The sequence below is a fragment of the Girardinichthys multiradiatus genome, chromosome 3 (genome assembly GCF_021462225.1).
Source record: "Girardinichthys multiradiatus isolate DD_20200921_A chromosome 3, DD_fGirMul_XY1, whole genome shotgun sequence".
NCBI lineage: Eukaryota > Metazoa > Chordata > Actinopteri > Cyprinodontiformes > Goodeidae > Girardinichthys > Girardinichthys multiradiatus.
Window position 1 is genome coordinate 8,374,130 of NC_061796.1, and position 19,776 is coordinate 8,393,905.

At 37.5% G+C, this 19,776-nt stretch overlaps 2 protein-coding genes across 2 annotated transcripts in view; one reads left to right on the forward strand and one right to left on the reverse strand.

Annotated features, from left to right (window-relative positions):
* The first annotated feature begins 7,797 nt into the window (after positions 1-7,797).
* LOC124865353 (THAP domain-containing protein 10-like) lies at positions 7,798-14,095 on the forward strand. Its single transcript, XM_047360365.1, has 3 exons — positions 7,798-9,879; positions 13,160-13,298; positions 13,412-14,095. The coding sequence occupies exons 1-3, from the start codon at positions 9,454-9,456 to the stop codon at positions 13,600-13,602; spliced, it is 756 nt and encodes a 251-aa protein (XP_047216321.1). The 5' UTR covers positions 7,798-9,453; the 3' UTR covers positions 13,603-14,095.
* Positions 14,096-14,219: 124 nt separating this feature from the next.
* The window catches only part of LOC124865352 (carboxypeptidase Q-like), a 29,784-nt gene continuing 24,227 nt past the window's right edge, over positions 14,220-19,776 (reverse strand). Inside the window, exon 11 of the mRNA XM_047360364.1 lies at positions 14,220-15,927. Coding sequence (XP_047216320.1) covers positions 15,767-15,927 — 161 coding nt within the window. The 3' untranslated portion in view covers positions 14,220-15,766. The remainder of the gene's footprint in view (positions 15,928-19,776) is intronic.

Sequence of the window (19,776 nt, forward strand, 5' to 3'; positions counted from 1 at the left end):
TTATGCGAGGTCAGTCCAAGTATGCATGGTGTTGTTGTAGAACTCTGGCTGTCAAGGGTTCATGAGAGAAACGGCCTGGGGAAGAAGCTGCCTCCGTAGTGGCTAGTTTTAGCAGACTGCGCTCTGTAGCGCCGACCTGAAGGTAAAAGTCTAAACAGTTTATGTGCAGGATGTGTGGGGTCTGCAGAGATTTTAGCTGCTCTTTTCCTGACTCTAGACCTGTATAAGTCCTGAATAGAGGGAAGGTCAGCCCTGATGATTCTCTCTGCAGACCTGATTCTTCATTGTAGTTTGGACCTGTCCTGTTTTGAGGATGAGCCAAACCACACGGAGATTGACGTAGATAGGACAGACGGAAGAAAACGAGAGAGCAAACCTCTGAGGCTGCCATCAGTGGCCCCATCTTGGCCATCCAAACAGGTAAACATCTTATAATGTGAAATACATTAACTTAAATGTTGGAGTTTTGTCAAAACAATGTTATCTACAATTCTGTAGTAATTGAGAGATGGTCTGTTTGACAAATCTATTAAGTTATTTTATTTAAAATAATTTCACAAAAAAACTGACCTAAGGCCACACAGATTGGTTATACAAGCTCTTCACTCAATTGCTTACAGCTGATTTGAACTTCTGTCCAAAGAAAATTTGTGGTTAAATATGCTGGGAAGCTGTGTCAGAGATTAAAAAAATGAAAATCATTTTTAAAGAGAATTTCAGGTCAAAAGCAATTTGGGATAAAGCACAGAATAGAAATAAAGCTTTAACCTCTGCATTGTGTTGCTTTAGCGTTTGAGTTTAAAGCCTTGTGGATCTGGACACATTCTGTGAAAAGTTCAGGTTGTGATACTTATATTGACACTACAGGTACATCTCAAAAACATTTTTTTTTGTAAAAGTGCAATATGTTTTTGCCAGTCATGTCAGAAAGTGAAACTCATATACAGAATCATTTCACATAGAGTGATATATTCCAAGTTGTTGTTTCAGTTAAATAATCCCAAAATTCAGTGTCTCAGAAAATTAGAATACTGTGAAAAAGTTCATTATTGGACACCCATGTTGTCACACCCTAATCACCCACAAAGTTTTCCTGAGCCTTTAAACGACCTCTCACTCTGGGTCATAGGATACAAAATCATGGAGAAAACTGCTGACTGGACAGATGTTCAGAAGACAGTCATCAACACAACTTGTGGTAAGCCTCAAAAAGTTATTGCTGATGAAGCTGGTTGTTCACAGAGTTCTGTATCCAAGCATATTAGCAGAACATTTTGTGGAAGAAAGAAGTGTGGTAGGAAAAGGTGCAACAGGGAGAACCACAGCCTTGAGAGGACTGTCAAGTGAAATCCATTCAAGAATTTGAGGAAGCTTCACAAGGAGTAGACTGAGACTAGAGTCAGTGCATCAAAAGCCACCACAAAGACGAATACTAGACATGGGCTACAAATGTCGCATTCCTCATGTCAAGCCACTCCTAAACCAGAGACAAGTGTCTTATCTGGGCTGAGGAGTAAAAGAAATTGACTGTTGCTCAATGGTTCAAACTCCAGCTTTCAAATGAAAGAAAATTCTGCATTTCATTAGGAACTCAAGGTCCCAGAGTCTGGAGGAAAAGTGGAGAGGCACAGAATCCTTGTTGCTTGAAGTCCAGTGAGACGTTTCCTCTGTCAGTGATGGCCTGGGGTACCATGACATCTGCTGGTGCTATCAAAGCATGTGGGCTTCCATTACACCTATGCAGAACCACAGGCTGATCACCTCTATGCCACGGCGCATTGATGCAGTAATTCATGCAAGATGAGACCCAACCAGGTATTAAGTGCATAAAAGTTGCATACTTTTCAGAACCCTGATACTTGTTCTTAAAACACCTTTTTTGATTAGTCTAATGTGATATTCTAATTTTCTGAGACAATTAATTTGGGGTTTTCTTTGTTTTCCTTGTAAGCCATAATCACCAAAATTACAAGAAACAAAGGCCTGAAATATTTTACTCTATGTGGAATAAATCACTAAAATAACCGTTTCACTTTCTGACAGGACTGGCAAAAATATTACACTTTTAAGCAATATTCTAATTTTCCGAGATGTGCCTATAAATGAACACTTCCAAGAAGCAGCTAAATGTGGTGTGTTCAGGGTGATGTGCAGTGTTGGCTCTTTTCTGGTACATATTTGCTGTGTCCCCTACATGGCTTGTGGCAAACCTTTATATGGCTTTCTTTCAACACTCTTATTGTTCTATAACCTAATTACTTTAGATTTCATTATGTTTCTCAGTAATCATGATGCTTGTTAGTCACCAATATTGTTTGATAAAACTCTGAGCTCTGATTAGGTGACTACAGAAGACAGTTTATTGTGTTGCCTTTCATCATACAGGGTTATCAGAGTAAAGAAGGCTAAGCAAAAATGCATGCCACATTTTTCAGATTTCACTACTTTGGCCTGTACTTGTATAGTGATTATCAAGTTATCAAAGCCCAAAGCGCTTTACACTACAAGCAGTCATCCACCCATTCATGCACACATTCACACACTGACAGTGGTAGGCTACATTGTAGTGTCTTGCCCAAGGACATGACTACTGAGACAGACAGAGCATGTGGGTTCAAATCGGCAAGTGGGTTACTTATACTTTGTGGAATTCTGTCACATAAATTCACCATAAAAGTCTTTGTTTGTGGTTGCACTGTGTGAAAATATTAAAAAGCTCAAATGGTATGGTTAGTTTTTCAAGATAAAACTCTGTGGGTTTTCTGTAAGCTCCGCAAAGCTCATACGTGTGACTCTGAAGCATTAACAGACTTTTCACTTACCAAACTGAATCAGTGGAGCGGACACAGAAAGAGCTTACCAGACACTGACAATAAGGCATGCATCTCCATGTCTCACCAGACACAAAGACAAGTTTATCTGACTAACCATGACATCACCCTGTAGAACAGCTGACTTACCAGTCTATCCGGTAAGAGGTCTTAGCTGTGATTATTTTAAATGTTACCTTCCGCATGATTAACACTTCCCCTGAAATATAACTTTCCTCACTTCCTCTATTCTGTATAAACTGTTTTCCCTGAGTCTTTTTCTGTCTTCATAATTCTCAGTTCCATTTTCTTCTTCCCTATATTTACTTTGGTCATCTTGTTTCATCTTCTCTTTCTTTCCAGAAACTCCATAATCAGCTAAATTAGAATGATACATAGGAAAAAAAGTGAAACATGGAAATATGATACATACATTTAAAAGGTATTCATATACCTCAAGCTTGTCAAATTTTGCTATCACAAACTTCAATATATTTCTACAGGAAAATTTGTCATTTTCTTTTTTTAGAAATAAAAATCTAACTGTGCTGGGCATTTGTATTAAACCAATGTTGGGTTTCAAAACTATTTCCCAGTCACTGAACATTTCACTGAGTCCTGAATACAAAAAGAGAATGAGTTTACTGCAAACCTTGCAAGACATGGCCATCACCATCCTCACTGTAAAATAGCATGGTGGCAGTATCAAGCTGTGGGAAAGTGTTTCAATTCAGCAGTCTTCCCCCATCATTGTAACCCACATGACTGTAACATTTCTGTATTAAAATAATACATTTGTATTGGGCTAATGTAATATTTAAATTTCACTCTGTGTCTAATGTATATTTGAGTTTCACTTTTTGAACTAAATAAATAACTTCAATGATATTCTAATTTATTAGGATGTACAGGTAAAGGTGCATAATGGTAAATGAAAGGCCTTCAAAAACATGGGGCCCATTCAACCTTTGGCTGGCTCTGGAGGTTGTTTAGGATAGAGAATTCATGCTTATTTATTGTTCCTTAATGAATGAGTCCCAGTCCTTAGGGAACATCCAACGGGTCCGGACGTCCCTAAACCTGGAAGGTCTTACTAAGCAGGTTTACTGGAAAATCTGTTTATGCTGGTGTCGGGAAATGACACGCCTAACTTCTAACAGCCTGCAACCAAATGTCTCGCCCTTCTTCAGCTGGTGGTCTGGACGATCGAGTAGCCCACAGCAGTCATCCAGTCCTCAACAGTCACTTCTGTTAATAGCTGCTCATTCCCTATTTTACAACTTGCAATTGGTATATGGGTTAGGTTGATTTTAGTGGCTCGGCACGAGCCCCAAGGGCATTGTTTTAACAAGTTTGGCTTTAGGCAATTTATAAAAACCTCCTAAAATCATTTGGAACCAGGCAACAAGACTTTTTACCACCAACAAAAAACCCAAAAATAAGGTGACTCAAATAACTGACTGTCCACAATAAATCTAGAATTTTATATACTTTCTTTAATTAGTAATGCTTACGCAGGGGTCAGTAACAGCTTAAAAATCAGCAAAACTTAATAATTTGAATAATAGAAATAAATCAATCAACTTAACCTATCTTTCCCTAATCCTGAAACTGGTAAGGCTGAAGAGGCTTTGGAGACGGAGGCTCACCATGGATCCGAATGGAATGATTTCTTCAGTAGACAACTAGTGATTGTCTTCTTGGTTGAAAGGCAAATCTTCAGTTTTCTTCCTCTAAGTGGACAGGCGCTGATGCTCGGGGTTTCGATGGTCAAGTTGGAAAGAAAATAAAATAACTTAGAACTTAAAAAACAGAAACTTTGTTGGGATATGTTTCAAAAGTCAGTAGCTTCCAGAGGCTGAATAGTTGAAGGAAACCGTTGAGGTGTAATTGAGGTTGGTTCAGGACTTCCAGAAGCCTGAAACTTAGAGCAATCAGTTGTTCACTGATCAAGTTCACTTCAGTTGTCTTGGTAAAAATGCAACTCAATTTTGAGTTGCAGCTCTTCTCAGGGCACACGGGTTGATTCTCTTTATAATGCAGATTTTTTTCAGCGGGGCTGCATCTCCGGTCTTCTGATTCATCTGTAGCTTCTTTCTCCCTCCGATCTTGTTCACTGTTCTGTAAGGAAACAACCCCCTTTCTTTCTTTGGCACAGTTTTTATAGTGCAGATAGTCTCACTGCTCATCCCCTGTTGCTGGGCAAGCTTTCCCATCATTGGGTTACGTGGTCACTGTGACTTTTTGGCGTTGTCTCCCAGCCTCCGTAGACAGAGTCGTAAACAGCCCGCAGCTGGCTCTCTGTGTTATGACTTCTGCCTGTTTTTCGAACTTCAGACTGACGAAAAACAGCGTGCACCTGGCTTCTCGTTTCTCACTCCCATGCTTGTTATGACCTGAGCTTTCTCGTTGACCTTCCATCCAAGCTCAGTTCCTGTGAAGCTGGCTCTCCTCTGCCCCTCCCGTCCTGATGTTATGACTCTGCCGCTTCTGGCTCCCAGGCCATGGGGCCCTCCTTATCTGCTCAGCGTCTAGCTTTCTAATACAGTATTTATCTGCTTCTTGCTCTCACACCAGTTACAGCTAAAAAACCATCACTTCATTTTTATTCATACATCACAAGTGATTAACATTACCCTTCTTCATTACATAAAGAAAAATAGAAAATTATCATACATTTTTCTTTAATTATACTTGTAGTTTTCTACTTCTGAAAAAGATAAGACAGTTAAGACTTCTGAAAAAGATAACAGTCAGTTAATGTGTGACTCCATACAGGCCTCTTCAGTCCTCAGTTCCAGAGTGCGAAGATATATTCATTTTACTGTTTCATGACATCTTATCCATGTAATATGATCATTATTTATTTGATACTCTAAAGATTAGGATCTCATTTCATCATATGTGATTGTTGTTAAACTCAATCATAGTGATACACTTCTGCAAAAGAAAGAAGAATTAAAACATACACCAAATGGGCCCCCCAGATTTCATAGCTTTAAAATGTGAACATTTACTGCTGTATAGGTCATTGATCTAATTATGAGGGTTTAATTAATTTCTGCATGGATACATGGAAGGATCTCACCTCAAATTGACAGTAATGATAAAAACGGACTAGTTACAGAAGAAGTAATAGAAACAAAAAATATAGTATGTCTTAATGATGGAAGGGCTACAAGAATTAATGTAAGAACAGGAGAAGAGTCAGCAATTGATTTAGCCTTGGTATCAAATTCATTAGCTGGTGTATGTGAATGGGATAATGATAAAAACACAACTATAGGTAGTGATCACTATCCCATTAAGATCAGAACAGGAATAACATTAAACATTAAGAATATAAAAATTAATAAATTGAATTTTAATAAGGCAGACTGAATTAAATTTTAATATTTGAGTGAAAAGAATCTAGGAAAAATAGACATGACAATGGATGTAAATAATATAAATGAATGTGTTTGTAAAACAATTATAGAAGCTGCAGAAAATTCAATTAAGAAAGGAGAAAGAAGGTGTGATATGAAAATGGTACCATGGTGGACCAGTAAATGTAGAGAAGTAATAAAGTTAAGAAATAAAACAATTAAAGCACTTAAAAGAAATCCAGTATTTCAGAACCGCATTGAATATAAAAGAAAACAAGCAATGTGACGAAAATTATTAGGAATGCAAAAAAAGTATATTGGAGGAATTGTTGTAGTACAGTAGGGAGAGAAACAAAAATTGATAAAATATGGAAAACGATTAAAATTATGAATGGTATTAAGAAAGAATATGGATATCCAATATTAAAAGTAAATAACACAACTTTCATAAAAGATGAAGAAAAAGCTGAAATACTAGCTAAAGTAAGAAGTAACATTAGTGATGAGGGAAGCCACAAAACTGAAGTACAAATATTTACTACAGAACACTGAAAAAACAAATAATTTAATGAATGAACCGTTTACAAAAGCAGAACTAAACTCTGTACTCAGGAAAATAAAGAATACAGCACCTGGTAAAGAGCAGATTTGGTATACAATGATACAACATCTCAGTGAAACATCGAAAGGCGTTATATTAGAGCTTCATAATAAAGTCTGGGAGGAGGGGGAGCTGCCTCAGAGCTGGAAGGAGTCAATCATTGTACCAATAGCTAAATCGGGAAAAGACAACACAAAACCAGAAAATTATAGACCCATTGCTTTAACATCAAATATATGCAAAATAATGGAAAAAATTATTAATAATATATTAACATATTATTTGAATATCAACAGGTACATTACCAAGGTGCAAAGTGGTTTTAGAAAAGGGAGAAATATTAAAGAGCCCACGTTATGTTTAGAACATGAAATCAGAAGACCGCAAGTTAATAAAGAAACTGTAGTAGCTGTATTTTTTGACATAGAGAAAGCTCATGACATGATGTGGGTTGAAGGATTACTGATTAAAAGAAATGAAATGAAAATTACTGGGAAAATGTTTAACTGGATTCAAAACTTTTTAACAAATTGAACTCTTGAAGTTAGAATAGATCAAGAAGTGTCAACAAAATACGTTGTAGACAATGGAACACCACAAGGTAATATTATAACTCCAATATTGTTAATTAAAATGATAAACGACATATTTGCAGACACTGGAAAACAAATAGGATGTTCACTTTTTGCTGATGATGGAGCCATATGGAAAAGGGGGAAAAATGTAAAGATAACTTGGAAAGAAAATGCAGGCGGCGATAAGAAGGATAGAAGAGTGGGCATCTCAATGGGGATTCAAGTTCTCAGTCGAGATAACAAAAGTTATGGTATTTATACGGAAAAAAATAAGAGAGGAAATAAAATTAAAATTATATAATCAAGAATTAAAACAAGTTAAATGTATAAAGTTTCTAGGAATATGGTTTGATGAGAAAATCCTATGGAATATACATATTCAGAAAATAATAGATAAATGTAAGAAAGTATTAAATATTATGAGATGTTTGGCTGGCAGTGACTGGGGAGCAGACAGGGAAGCATTAAAAACAAATTTACACATGATTGATCAGATCAAATATAGATTATGGAAATATTATATATGGTTCAGCAGCACAGACACATCTGGAAAAATTAAATATTATACAACATCAAGCATTAAAATTTTGTACAGGACCTTACAAAACAACCCCAACAACAGCACTCGAAGTAGAAATGGCAGAGATGCTGTTAGATTTGAGAAGAACACAATTAACAATAAATTACTGGATAAATTTACAAGGCAATAACCCGGATCATCCAACACAAGACATCTTGAAGCCATTCTGGGAAAAAGTTAAAAAAGATACAATAAGTTTTCAATGGATCATTAAAAAGATATCAGAAGAATTTCATATACAAAATATAGTAATAGTCCAATACTGCCACTAACTGTTGTACCACCCTGGATTTTACCAGAAGCAAAGGTAGATATGTCTTTAATGGAAAAAAAGAAAAAAAAAAAGAACAGGTATATTAGATTTAAATACAGTACAGGAATATTTTAATAATTAATACCAATACCTTCAGATTCGTACAGATGCATCGAAAACAAATGATAAAATAGGAATAGCATTCATAGTACTGGAATTTCCAATAAAAATAAGAAAACGAATCACAAATGGTTTATCAGTATACACAGGAGAAATATTAGCAATACTTTTAGCAGTACAGTGGACGGAAGACATAAAACCTTTAAAAACAATAATTTGTTCAGATTGAATCTCAATATTATTGAGTTTAAAACATAACCTTTCAGACAGCAGGCCAGACATTTTACTAGAAATACAGCATATTTTATTCAGACTACAAATAATGGGTTTATCTATAGTATTTTTATGGGTTCCAGCACATATTGGGGATAAAGTAAATGAGATGGCAGATAAGATGGCTAAGAAGGTAACACAAAATCATATACATTTTAAGGTACATTTAAGTAAATCAGAGGCAAAGATCATCATCAAACAAAAATTGAAGGAAGAATGGCAGAAAAGGAAGATGGTTTTATAGGATCAAAAAGGCAGTAGGTGAAAAAAGAACTCGAAGAAGGAGCAGAAAGGAGGAAATGGTAATAACAAGATTACGATTAGGACATACAGGACTTAATTATACACTTTTAAAAATCCATAAACATAATACAGGAAAATGTGACCACTGTGGGATGGATGAAACAATTAACATATTTTTATAGTGTCAGACAAATGAGCTGGAAAGAAGAGTTATGGAGAGAGAATTTGAAAGGGTTAAAGAAAAGTTTAGCATAATAGGTTCATTACAAAAGAACATAAGAAGCAAACATATACAAATTATTTTAAAAGTCCTAAAAGGAACAAAATTATTTAATAGAATTTGATTAAATAAGATAGATATTAATCCATGATGAACCACACTCCATACCAGTGGTAGCGGTAATGCACTCCTACAGATTCTTGCCAACCGCCATTAAACACCAGAAGAAGAAGAAAAGTCCCGGTCCTCCGTTCCAGTTGATGGCGGTAATGAAGAGAAAGTAAACAGACTGCGCATTCCTCGGGTGACGTCGCAATAGATGAGTGTTATTGATCCGAGTGCCTTAATTAGCATTCTTCTGTTTGTTTTCACCTCTTTATTCGAGCGTTTCTAATTGAATTCTTCCCCCAATGGTGTTTGCTTGTGTTGTCCACGGCTGCAGGAAAAGGTCTGAGCCGTACGTGAGAACCCTGCATGGATTCCCGGATAACTTGGAGACGATAAACGCCTGGAATGAGTTCGTCAAAAGGACCAAGCCGAAGTGGAATGGTACAACTCCTTCATCGAGGATCTGCAGCGAGCATTTCCAGCCAGCTTGTTATAAAAACCACATGGCCTGGTCGATGGGATGGGTAAGGACGCTGGAACTGATAGATGACTTTCAGGTACCAACGATATATCCTGCAGTGAAGAGGAAAAGTGCTGCATCAACCACCAATAATGCTGGCAGGAAGAAGAACCCAAACTCATCAGCTAGCTCCACCATGCCTGCACCAATGGAAACAAGAAAGGATGGACCACACTGCTCAGCAGCCACAAAGAAAGATCATTTTCAGGTAACCTACAAAGGTTTTTCTATTAGACGTTTGTCAAAGCCTGTTCTTTATTCTTCACTGATCACCAGCCTCTGGTAAAGGCTGCATGAGGTTCATGCTGCAAACACAAATCTGTTGGCAAGTTCAATACTGGAGCACTTTGCATTCCACTGTATGTCATGTGCAGTCACCTACATTAAAGGGGATCTATTATGCAAAATTCACTTTTTGGTCGTTTTTATACTTTTGGGTCTCTAATGCTTCTACAAACAGTCCAAACGCAAAAAAAAAAAAAGACAAAAACATTCATCCGTTTTTTTGGCTATAAATAAATGTTTTATTTTTTTCTAGAAGACCCGCGGTTTCATAAGCCGCGTAATTGTTACGTCACAATTACACTAGCACCTAGCAACGATACCTGAGTCCCGCCCCAGACTACCAACTGAAGCAAAGATCCATCACGTCTCGCTGGCTGGTTTTACATTACACTTTACAATGGCTACCCTCAAAGGCAGATGTTCTGTTGTTGGCTGCAAAGACCCACATGGGTCCATGCACACTCTCCCGCTGTCGGATAACCGAGATTCGTAGCTTCATTTTATTTTTGCGGGCAATGTTCCAGCCAGATTGCCGAAGACGGTACTAGTCTGCGCGAATAACTTCACTGCAGACCCGGAGACCGCAGTTCTAGACCGCCTTTCTTCCACAACAGCGCCATCTACAGGTCCTTCTCAAAATATTAGCATATTGTGATAAAGTTCATTATTTTCCATAATGTCATGATGAAAATTTAACATTCATATATTTTAGATTCATTGCACACTAACTGAAATATTTCAGGTCTTTTATTGTCTTAATACGGATGATTTTGGCATACAGCTCATGAAAACCCAAATTCCTATCTCACAAAATTAGCATATCATTAAAAGGGTCTCTAAACAAGCTATGAACCTAATCATCTGAATCAACGAGTTAACTCTAAACACCTGCAAAAGATTCCTGAGGCCTTTAAAACTCCCAGCCTGGTTCATCACTCAAAACCCCAATCATGGGTAAGACTGCCGACCTGACTGCTGTCCAGAAGGCCACTATTGACACCCTCAAGCAAGAGGGTAAGACACAGAAAGAAATTTCTGAACGAATAGGCTGTTCCCAGAGTGCTGTATCAAGGCACCTCAGTGGGAAGTCTGTGGGAAGGAAAAAGTGTGTCAGAAAACGCTGCACAACGAGAAGAGGTGACCGGACCCTGAGGAAGATTGTGGAGAAGGGCCGATTCCAGACCTTGGGGGACCTGCGGAAGCAGTGGACTGAGTCTGGAGTAGAAACATCCAGAGCCACCGTGCACAGGCGTGTGCAGGAAATGGGCTACAGGTGCCGCATTCCCCAGGTCAAGCCACTTTTGAACCAGAAACAGCGGCAGAAGCGCCTGACCTGGGCTACAGAGAAGCAGCACTGGACTGTTGCTCAGTGGTCCAAAGTACTTTTTTCGGATGAAAGCAAATTCTGCATGTCATTCGGAAATCAAGGTGCCAGAGTCTGGAGGAAGACTGGGGAGAAGGAAATGCCAAAATGTCCAGTGTCAAGTACCCACAGTCAGTGATGGTCTGGGGTGCCGTGTCAGCTGCTGGTGTTGGTCCACTGTGTTTTATCAAGGGCAGGGTCAATGCAGCTAGCTATCAGGAGATTTTGGAGCACTTCATGCTTCCATCTGCTGAAAAGCTTTATGGAGATGAAGATTTCATTTTTCAGCACGACCTGGCACCTGCTCACAGTGCCAAAACCACTGGTAAATGGTTTACTGACCATGGTATCACTGTGCTCAATTGGCCTGCCAACTCTCCTGACCTGAACCCCATAGAGAATCTGTGGGATATTGTGAAGAGAACGTTGAGAGACTCAAGACCCAACACTCTGGATGAGCTAAAGGCCGCTATCGAAGCATCCTGGGCCTCCATAAGACCTCAGCAGTGCCACAGGCTGATTGCCTCCATGCCACGCCGCATTGAAGCAGTCATTTCTGCAAAAGGATTCCCGACCAAGTATTGAGTGCATAACTGTACATGATTATTTGAAGGTTGACGTTTTTTGTATTAAAAACACTTTTCTTTTATTGGTCGGATGAAATATGCTAATTTTGTGAGATAGGAATTTTGGGTTTTCATGAGCTGTATGCCACAATCATCCGTATTAAGACAATAAAAGACCTGAAATATTTCAGTTAGTGTGGAATGAATCTAAAATATATGAATGTTAAATTTTCATCATTACATTATGGAAAATAATGAACTTTATCACAATATGCTAATATTTTGAGAAGGACCTGTATTTCCTTACGAGTCAACATGGATGGTGATCGGAAAGTAAGTAAAAAACGTGAATCAAATTGTTTTTAATACCGGCAAATTATTTTTATTTGAGAATTAAAGGATAAAATAGGATAAGGATAAGAAGGAAGCCTGGTGGCTGCAGGTATGAAGCATCTTAAAAATCTCTGTCCTGCATTGAACAGAGAGGCAACGTCCACCAATATGTTTTGATCCATCAAGGTGTCATGAAGCAGATGACCTGAGACTGCTCAATCTCTCCACCACGTCGCTTTGAATCCAATCCTTCTAATGAAACCTGAGGTGTAAATTTAGACAAAGCTGGTATTTGGACAATGTCAATGCAGTTGCAGTTTTACAGTCGTCCAGCAGACGGCACTGTCCCAAAAAAAAAAAAACAAGGGGTCAAGAAATGCGGGTCTGAAACTGCGGTCTCCTGAAGTGCTGGTTGAGGATGCGGCAAGATACAGCTAATTTGCGTAAAAGTGACAGAGCCCTAAAACGGCTCAGTCTGAAAGGAGCTCAAAAAGGGGAAACAGAGGTGAAATTTCATTATCTGAAAATGATTTTGTGCAAAAGATGTAATTGACATGTTTTGTGTAACCCTTAGATCTATCCCAGTTGTTTAAAAGGAAGTATAATAGGTCACCTTTAAAGAATATCTGTCTGTAAATGTTTTGGGAATTCAAGGAATTGGCTTCTAATGAGAACTGCCTGTATTGAAGCAAAACGCAACATTTCCGTCAGCGCCAGAGCAAATAAATCACTAGTAGAAATGATTGTGTGGAGATGAGCGGGATGGGCGAAAAAATTAATTGCAGCAAATCCAGATAACCCCAACATGCACCCTGTCATAAAAAAACTAGATATTTGTGGCCTTAAATACTGATATCAGTTTCTGTTGTAAAGTGCGGTAGAAAGTGATGTTGATGAGGTGAGGGGTGTAAAATCTCCCCATTATCTGTGTGGCTGTTTAGGAATGTCGTGTTAAAGCGGAGTATCAGGTGATGTATGTTGTAAGACACGTGGCGTCACAGACCGACCCTCCACCTGAATCCCCGAGCACACGATCGGTCGGCACACAGCTGACCAGGAAATATAATTTTCGAAGTACAGGTATGTTACTGTTGACGCTGTTCTTAAATAATAAATAACTCATTCAGAAAGTTTGCTGTTACTTAATTTAACGTGGTTATTCTTGTTTTTATTTTATTTTAATTTTTTTAAAGGCTCACAGGTGAAATTTATGAGCCGAGATTGTGGTGTCTGCACAGAGCCCTTAAACAGTCCCATGCTGCTCCTTCAACCAACACTGGTGAAAAGACCATCCAAGAAGCTTCGACTCACCCTGGAAGATGAGGGAGCCCCCTCAGAAAGCATCAAATCTACAGCGGTTCAGGACCAAAACAACTCAACGTGAGCCTGTGGACTGTTGTGGTGCAGCGGCAATACCTGCTGGGACAGGAGAACAAGGGCACATGTCTGTGTAGCGTTGTTCTTTGGTGCTTGGATAAGATTTATCCAACTCCTTATCAAAAAGAGCAAAACGCTTGAATCCTTAAGCCACAGCTAACGAGTGCAATGCTTGCTCTGATTGAAAGCACAGCTCTATGTCAATATCACTTTGTATCTGGCAGCCTGTTTTGAAGAATTACCTTTATTTCCATCTTATAGGATGTGTGTACACCACGAAACAGACAAAAGCTGTCAGAACCTGCGCTCTTTCTAGGTTTGATTTCTGATCTCAATGACTGGCTGGAGACAGACTGTAGCAACATCATTTGGCTTCTCTTTGTTGAGAACTCCAGACACACTATTGCTCAAAGGGGGAAAAAATCCAAAGACAGTTGGCAGATTTGACTAAAACTGGTGCCAAAAATTGTTGCTCTAGAATGAAGTTTATAACTCAGTTATTTAGTGTGATGAGATTTGTCCACCTTTTCTAAAACTAAGTTCATACTTTTCTTCACCTTTGTTGAAAACGCTCACTGCATGTCTCTATTTTCCATTTATGCTAAAAACAAAAAGTAGACATCGTTCAATATTAAGAGTTTAATAATGGCAGATAATGACGATTCATAGGACCTTTGTCTGAAAAACAAGGAATTGAGACTATACTAGAGTTCCCCAGGCTGCACATTGATTTTGAATATTTCACAGATAATTGGTCTCATTAGGACTCGGGTGTATTTTATTTTATTTTTTACAAAAATGACTCAAATTGCTAGTGACATCTGGCTTAAGTTTTAAAAACTGCTTTTTTGCGAAACCCTGCACTGAAAACTTGTAAATACATTCATTATTACCCAGTTATTGTTGTACGGTATTTAAATGAGAAGAAATACTCAAGAGGCTAGTATTTGATTTTTTTAAAATCTTTGTAGTTTGTTCATTGTTTCAAGTAGATTGGGCTTTCTATAAACCTTTACATGGCATCAAATTTTACAGTATCTCAAAAGTGAGTACACCCCTCACATTTTTGCAAATATTTAATATTTTTTAATGGGACAACATGGAAGATATGACACTTTGATACAATGTAAAGTAGTCACTGTACAGTTTGTATAAGTGTAAATTTGCTTTCCTTTAAAAAACAACACACAGCTGTTAATGTCTAAACTGCTGGCAACAAACGTAAGTACACTTAATGAAAATGTCCAAATTGTGCCCAATTAGCCATTTTTCCTCCATGGTGCCGTGTTACAAGGTCTCGGGTGTGAATGGGGAGCTGCTAGCATTGCTGCAGAGGTTGAAGGGGGGGTGGTCAGCCTGTCAGTGCTCAGAACATGTGCTGCACACTGCATCGAATTGGTCTGCATGGCTGTCATGCCAGAAGGGAGCCTCTTGTAAAGATGATGCACAAGAAAGTTCGTAAACAGTTTACTGAAGACAAGAAGACTTGGGATATGGACTACTAGAACCATGTCCTGTGGTCTGATGAGACAGAGATAAACCTTTGGGTCCCACGGTGTCGAGCATGTGTGGCGGCAACCAGGTGAGGAGTGCAAAAACAAGCATCTTACCTAGAGTCAAACATGGTGCTGGGAGTGTCATGGTTTGGGGCTGCATGAGTGCTGTGGGGAGCTAGAGAGAGAAACCGGGCTGCAGGACAGTATTCCAACATAAGGACCCTAAAAACACCTCCCAGATGATCGCTGCCTTGCTAAAGAAACTGAGGATAAAGATGCTGAACTGGCCAGGCATGTCTCCAGACCTTAACTCTGTTGAGCATCCTCAAACAGAGGGTGGAGGAGTGCAAGGTCTCTAACATCCAGCAGTTTCCAGATGTCACAGAGGATTCCAGAAGCAACCTGTGAAGCTCTAGTGGACCCCTTGCCAAAAAGAGTTGAGGTGGTGCTGGAAAATAATGGTGGCCACACAAAATATTGAAACTTAGGGCAGAATATGGATGTTTTAACCAAGGGGTGTACTCACTTTTGTTGCCAGCGGTTTAGACATTAATGGCTGTGTGTTGAGTTATTTTGAGGGGATACCAAATCATACAGTTATACAAGCTGTACACTGGCTACTTTACATTGTAACGATCGTCGGTGTTCATTCAGTCATTTATTCATTCTTTAGGGTTATCTCGGCAGCATGTCCTGCAGGTCGGCTACCACATATGCAACCACAGCCCACAATGCCGAGCAGAGGTCCATGTCGTGAGGGTCCTGGACTGTCATGGTGTCCCCCTCGCTGTGGTGGAACCAAAAGTAACGACTGTCGGCCACATGGAGGCTGGCACCTGGGATTTAACATGAAGAATAATAGTCACACATAGTGGTTACTGATCAAATAAACTTTGTTACATAAAACAATAGATTTGTTACTGTAGTGCATTGAAAAGATATTCAGCCCCTCTGAGTCAATGCTCCTTTTGTTGCAGTTTCTGCTGCAAGTCTTTTCAGGGATTTCTCTACCAGTTTTGCATGTCTAAAGAGTGAAAATGTTACCCATTCTTCTTTGAAAAATAGCTGAAGCTTTGTCAGACTGGGCGTAGAGCCTCTGTGAACATCCAGTTTCATGTATTGCCTCAAATTCTCTAGTTCTGGTTGTATGTTTAAGGATCATCCTGCTGGAAGATGAACCTGCTCCAGGCCCAAGTCTTTTGCAGCCTTTAATATGCATTTACTCAAGATTCTTCTGTACTCTGCTCTATCCATCCTCCCATCAACTCTGACCAGCTTCCTCGCATCCCCATAGCATGATGCTACCACCACTGTGTTTCACCACGTTGATGTGTTTAGGGTCATGAGCAGTGTCTGTTTTCTACCACACAGTGGTCAAAAACTTCCATTTTGGTTTTTTCCCAACCAGACCACATTCTTCCAAATGTTTGCCACTCTCACGTGTCTTATGGCAAATAGAATAAAGATTTCTGATGGCTTTCTTCTTGCCAATCCTCCATAAAGGCCTGATTTGTGGAGTGCAAAGCTCTTAGTTTTCCTGTTAACAGATTCTCTCACCTGAGCTGTGGATTTCTGCAGCTCCTCTAGAGTTACCATGGGCCTCTTAGGTATTTATCTGATTAACACTCACATTGCCCAGTCAGTTTCATTTCATTTATGAATAATACAAGTCTCCATGAGATGTCTGAAGCTCTTTTTATTGTTGCTTTAAATCCGACCTGATGCCTGATGGATTCTTCCATGAGGTAGAGTCATACATTAGTAGTTGCTGACCTCGTCCTTAAATTGTACTTTAATTAATAAAAAAAATACCTACCTGGACATATTTTAAGTATACTTTTGATTTGCAATTTATATTTCTACTTAATAGTTATTTCAAAAAACTGCTGGTACATACATCCTGTATTAGGAGGTGTATTGTTGCACCATTACTGTTGCGGGTTCAGATCATGTAGACAACAGGTGAGTCGTGGCTAGTGTTACCAGGTGAGAAATGTAGGATTATCGTACTAGAGACATAAAATTATCGTATTTTGAGGTAAATTATCGTACACTCGTCATAACCAAAATAACAAGTCTTGATGAGTTGAATAGCGTCAAATTATTGTACATTTGGCCTTTTTTAGGAATATTGATCGTACAGAGAGCAAAATTATCGTACAAATACAATAATTATCGTACACCTGGCAACACTGGTCGTGGCTCATCGCTGGGACAAACAAGAAACTACAAGAACTGTGCAAACTTCCGTTCTTCTTCTTCTTCTTGTTGGTTTTATTGGCGGTTGGCAACAAACTTTTAGTAGCATTACCGCCACTTACTGGTATGGAGTGTGGTTCATGTCGGTCTATCTATTTATATATATATATTTAATTCTACAAATTAAATAAATAAATATATCTTACCTATATGTATATATACAAATAGACATACTTACACATTACATTGTATTCTACCCTTCTATATCCTCCATACTTTCACAATTTTATCTACTATAATCAAATTCTATTAAATAATTTTGTTTTCTTTAAAAAACAAATCACTATTTGTATATGTTTACTCCCTAAATTCTTCCTCAAAATATCTAATAAATTAACCCTTTCCTTAATACCTTCAAACTCTCTTCTCATATATCTTCTTTCTCTTTCATATTTATGACATTCTAATATAACATGTTCTATTGTTTCATATTTTCCACAGTAATCACATTTACCAGTATCATGCTTTTGAATTTTAAAAAGCGTATAATTAAGTCCTGTATGCCCAAATCTCAACCTTGTTATCACTCTTTCCTCCTTTCTATTTCGTCTTCCATTTCTTCTTTCTCCTACTATCTTCTGAATTTTATAAAACCATCTTCCTGTTTTTCCTTCATCCCACCTTTTTTGCCATTTTTCCATCAGCTTTCCTTTAACAATACTCTTTCCCTCAGATTTACTTGTTTTAACTATAAAACTAATAGGATTTTGAATTATCCTCTTTGCTATTTTATCTGCCCTCTCGTTTCCTTCTACTCCAATATGTGCTGGAACCCACACAAATATAACTATCAAGCCCATTTTTTGTATTCTGTATAATGTATGAAATATTTCTAATAAAATGTCCATCCTACTATCTGATTGATTATATTTTAAACTTAATAATGCAGAGCTTGAATCTGAGCAAATGACTGTTTTTAATGGTTTTATGTCTTCTACCCATTGTAAAGCTAATAATATAGCCAATATTTCTCCTGTGTATACTGATAAGCCGTCTGTAATTCGTTTTCCTATTTTTAGTTTGAATTCTGGTACTACAAAAGCTATTCCTACTTTTCCATTTATTTTTGATGCATCTGTATATATTTGAATATATCTATAATAATTATTTAAATGTATCTGTACTGAATAACTATCTACTATGGAAGATTTATCTTGCTTCTTTTCCATTATTGACATATCTACTGTTGCTTCTGGTAGAATCCATGGTGGTATAATTGATATTGGTGATGTTTGACTAATTTCTAAATCAATTATTTTAAATTCTTTTACTTTATTTTCAATTGTCCATCCAAAACTCTTCATTTCTTTCTTTTCTTTTTCCCAACATGGATTTAAAATTTCCCAAATTGGATGATCCAAGTTATTACATTGTAAATTTAACCAATAATTTATTTCTAGTTTTATTCTTCTTAACTCTAACGGCATTTCTCCCATTTCTATTTCTATTTCTATTGCTGCTGTTGGTGTAATTTTAAATGCTCCAGTACATAATCTTAATGCCTGATGTTGGATAATATCTAATTTAACCAGATGTGTTTTAGCTGCTGAACCGTAAACTATACAACCAAAGTCTATGTTAGATCTTATCATTCCTGTGTAAATCTGTTTTAGTGATTTCCTATCTGCTCCCCAGCCACTGCCAGCCAAGCATCTCATAATATTTAACATTTTCTTACATTTATCAACAACTTTTTGAATATGTATATTTCATTTTAGTTTTTTATCAAACCATAATCCTAAAAATTTTATATACTTTACTTGCTCTAATTCTTGGTTATATAATTTTAATTTTATTTCCTTGTTTATTTTTTTCTGATTAAATATCATTACTTTGGTTTTTTCAACTGAAAACTTAAATCCCCATTGTAACGCCCATTTCTCTATTTCAATAATAACCTCTTGTAATTTCTTTACAATGAAATCTACATTTTTTCCTCTTTTCCAAACAGCTCCATCATCTGCAAAAAGTGAACATCCCATTACTTTTCCAATATCTTTAAATACATCATTTATCATAATTGAAAACAATAACGGACTTATAATACTCCCCTGTGGAGTTCCATTTTCTACTATGTATTTTCCTGAGATCACTTCCCCAATTCTAACTTGTATTTTCCTATTTGTTAAAAAGTCTTTGATCCATTTAAATATTTTCCCTTTAATGCCCAGTATTTGTAATTTAATTAATAATCCTTCCACCCACATCATATTATATGCTTTTTCTATATAAAAAAATACTGCCACTACACTTTCTTTATTTACCTGTGCTCTTCTAATTTCATGCTCTAAACATAGCATTGGATCATTAGTACTCCTCCCTTTTCTAAAACCACTTTGATACTTTGACATATATCCTTTATTATTTAAATAATATACTAGTCTACTATTAATCATTTTTTCCATTATTTTACATAGATTTGATGT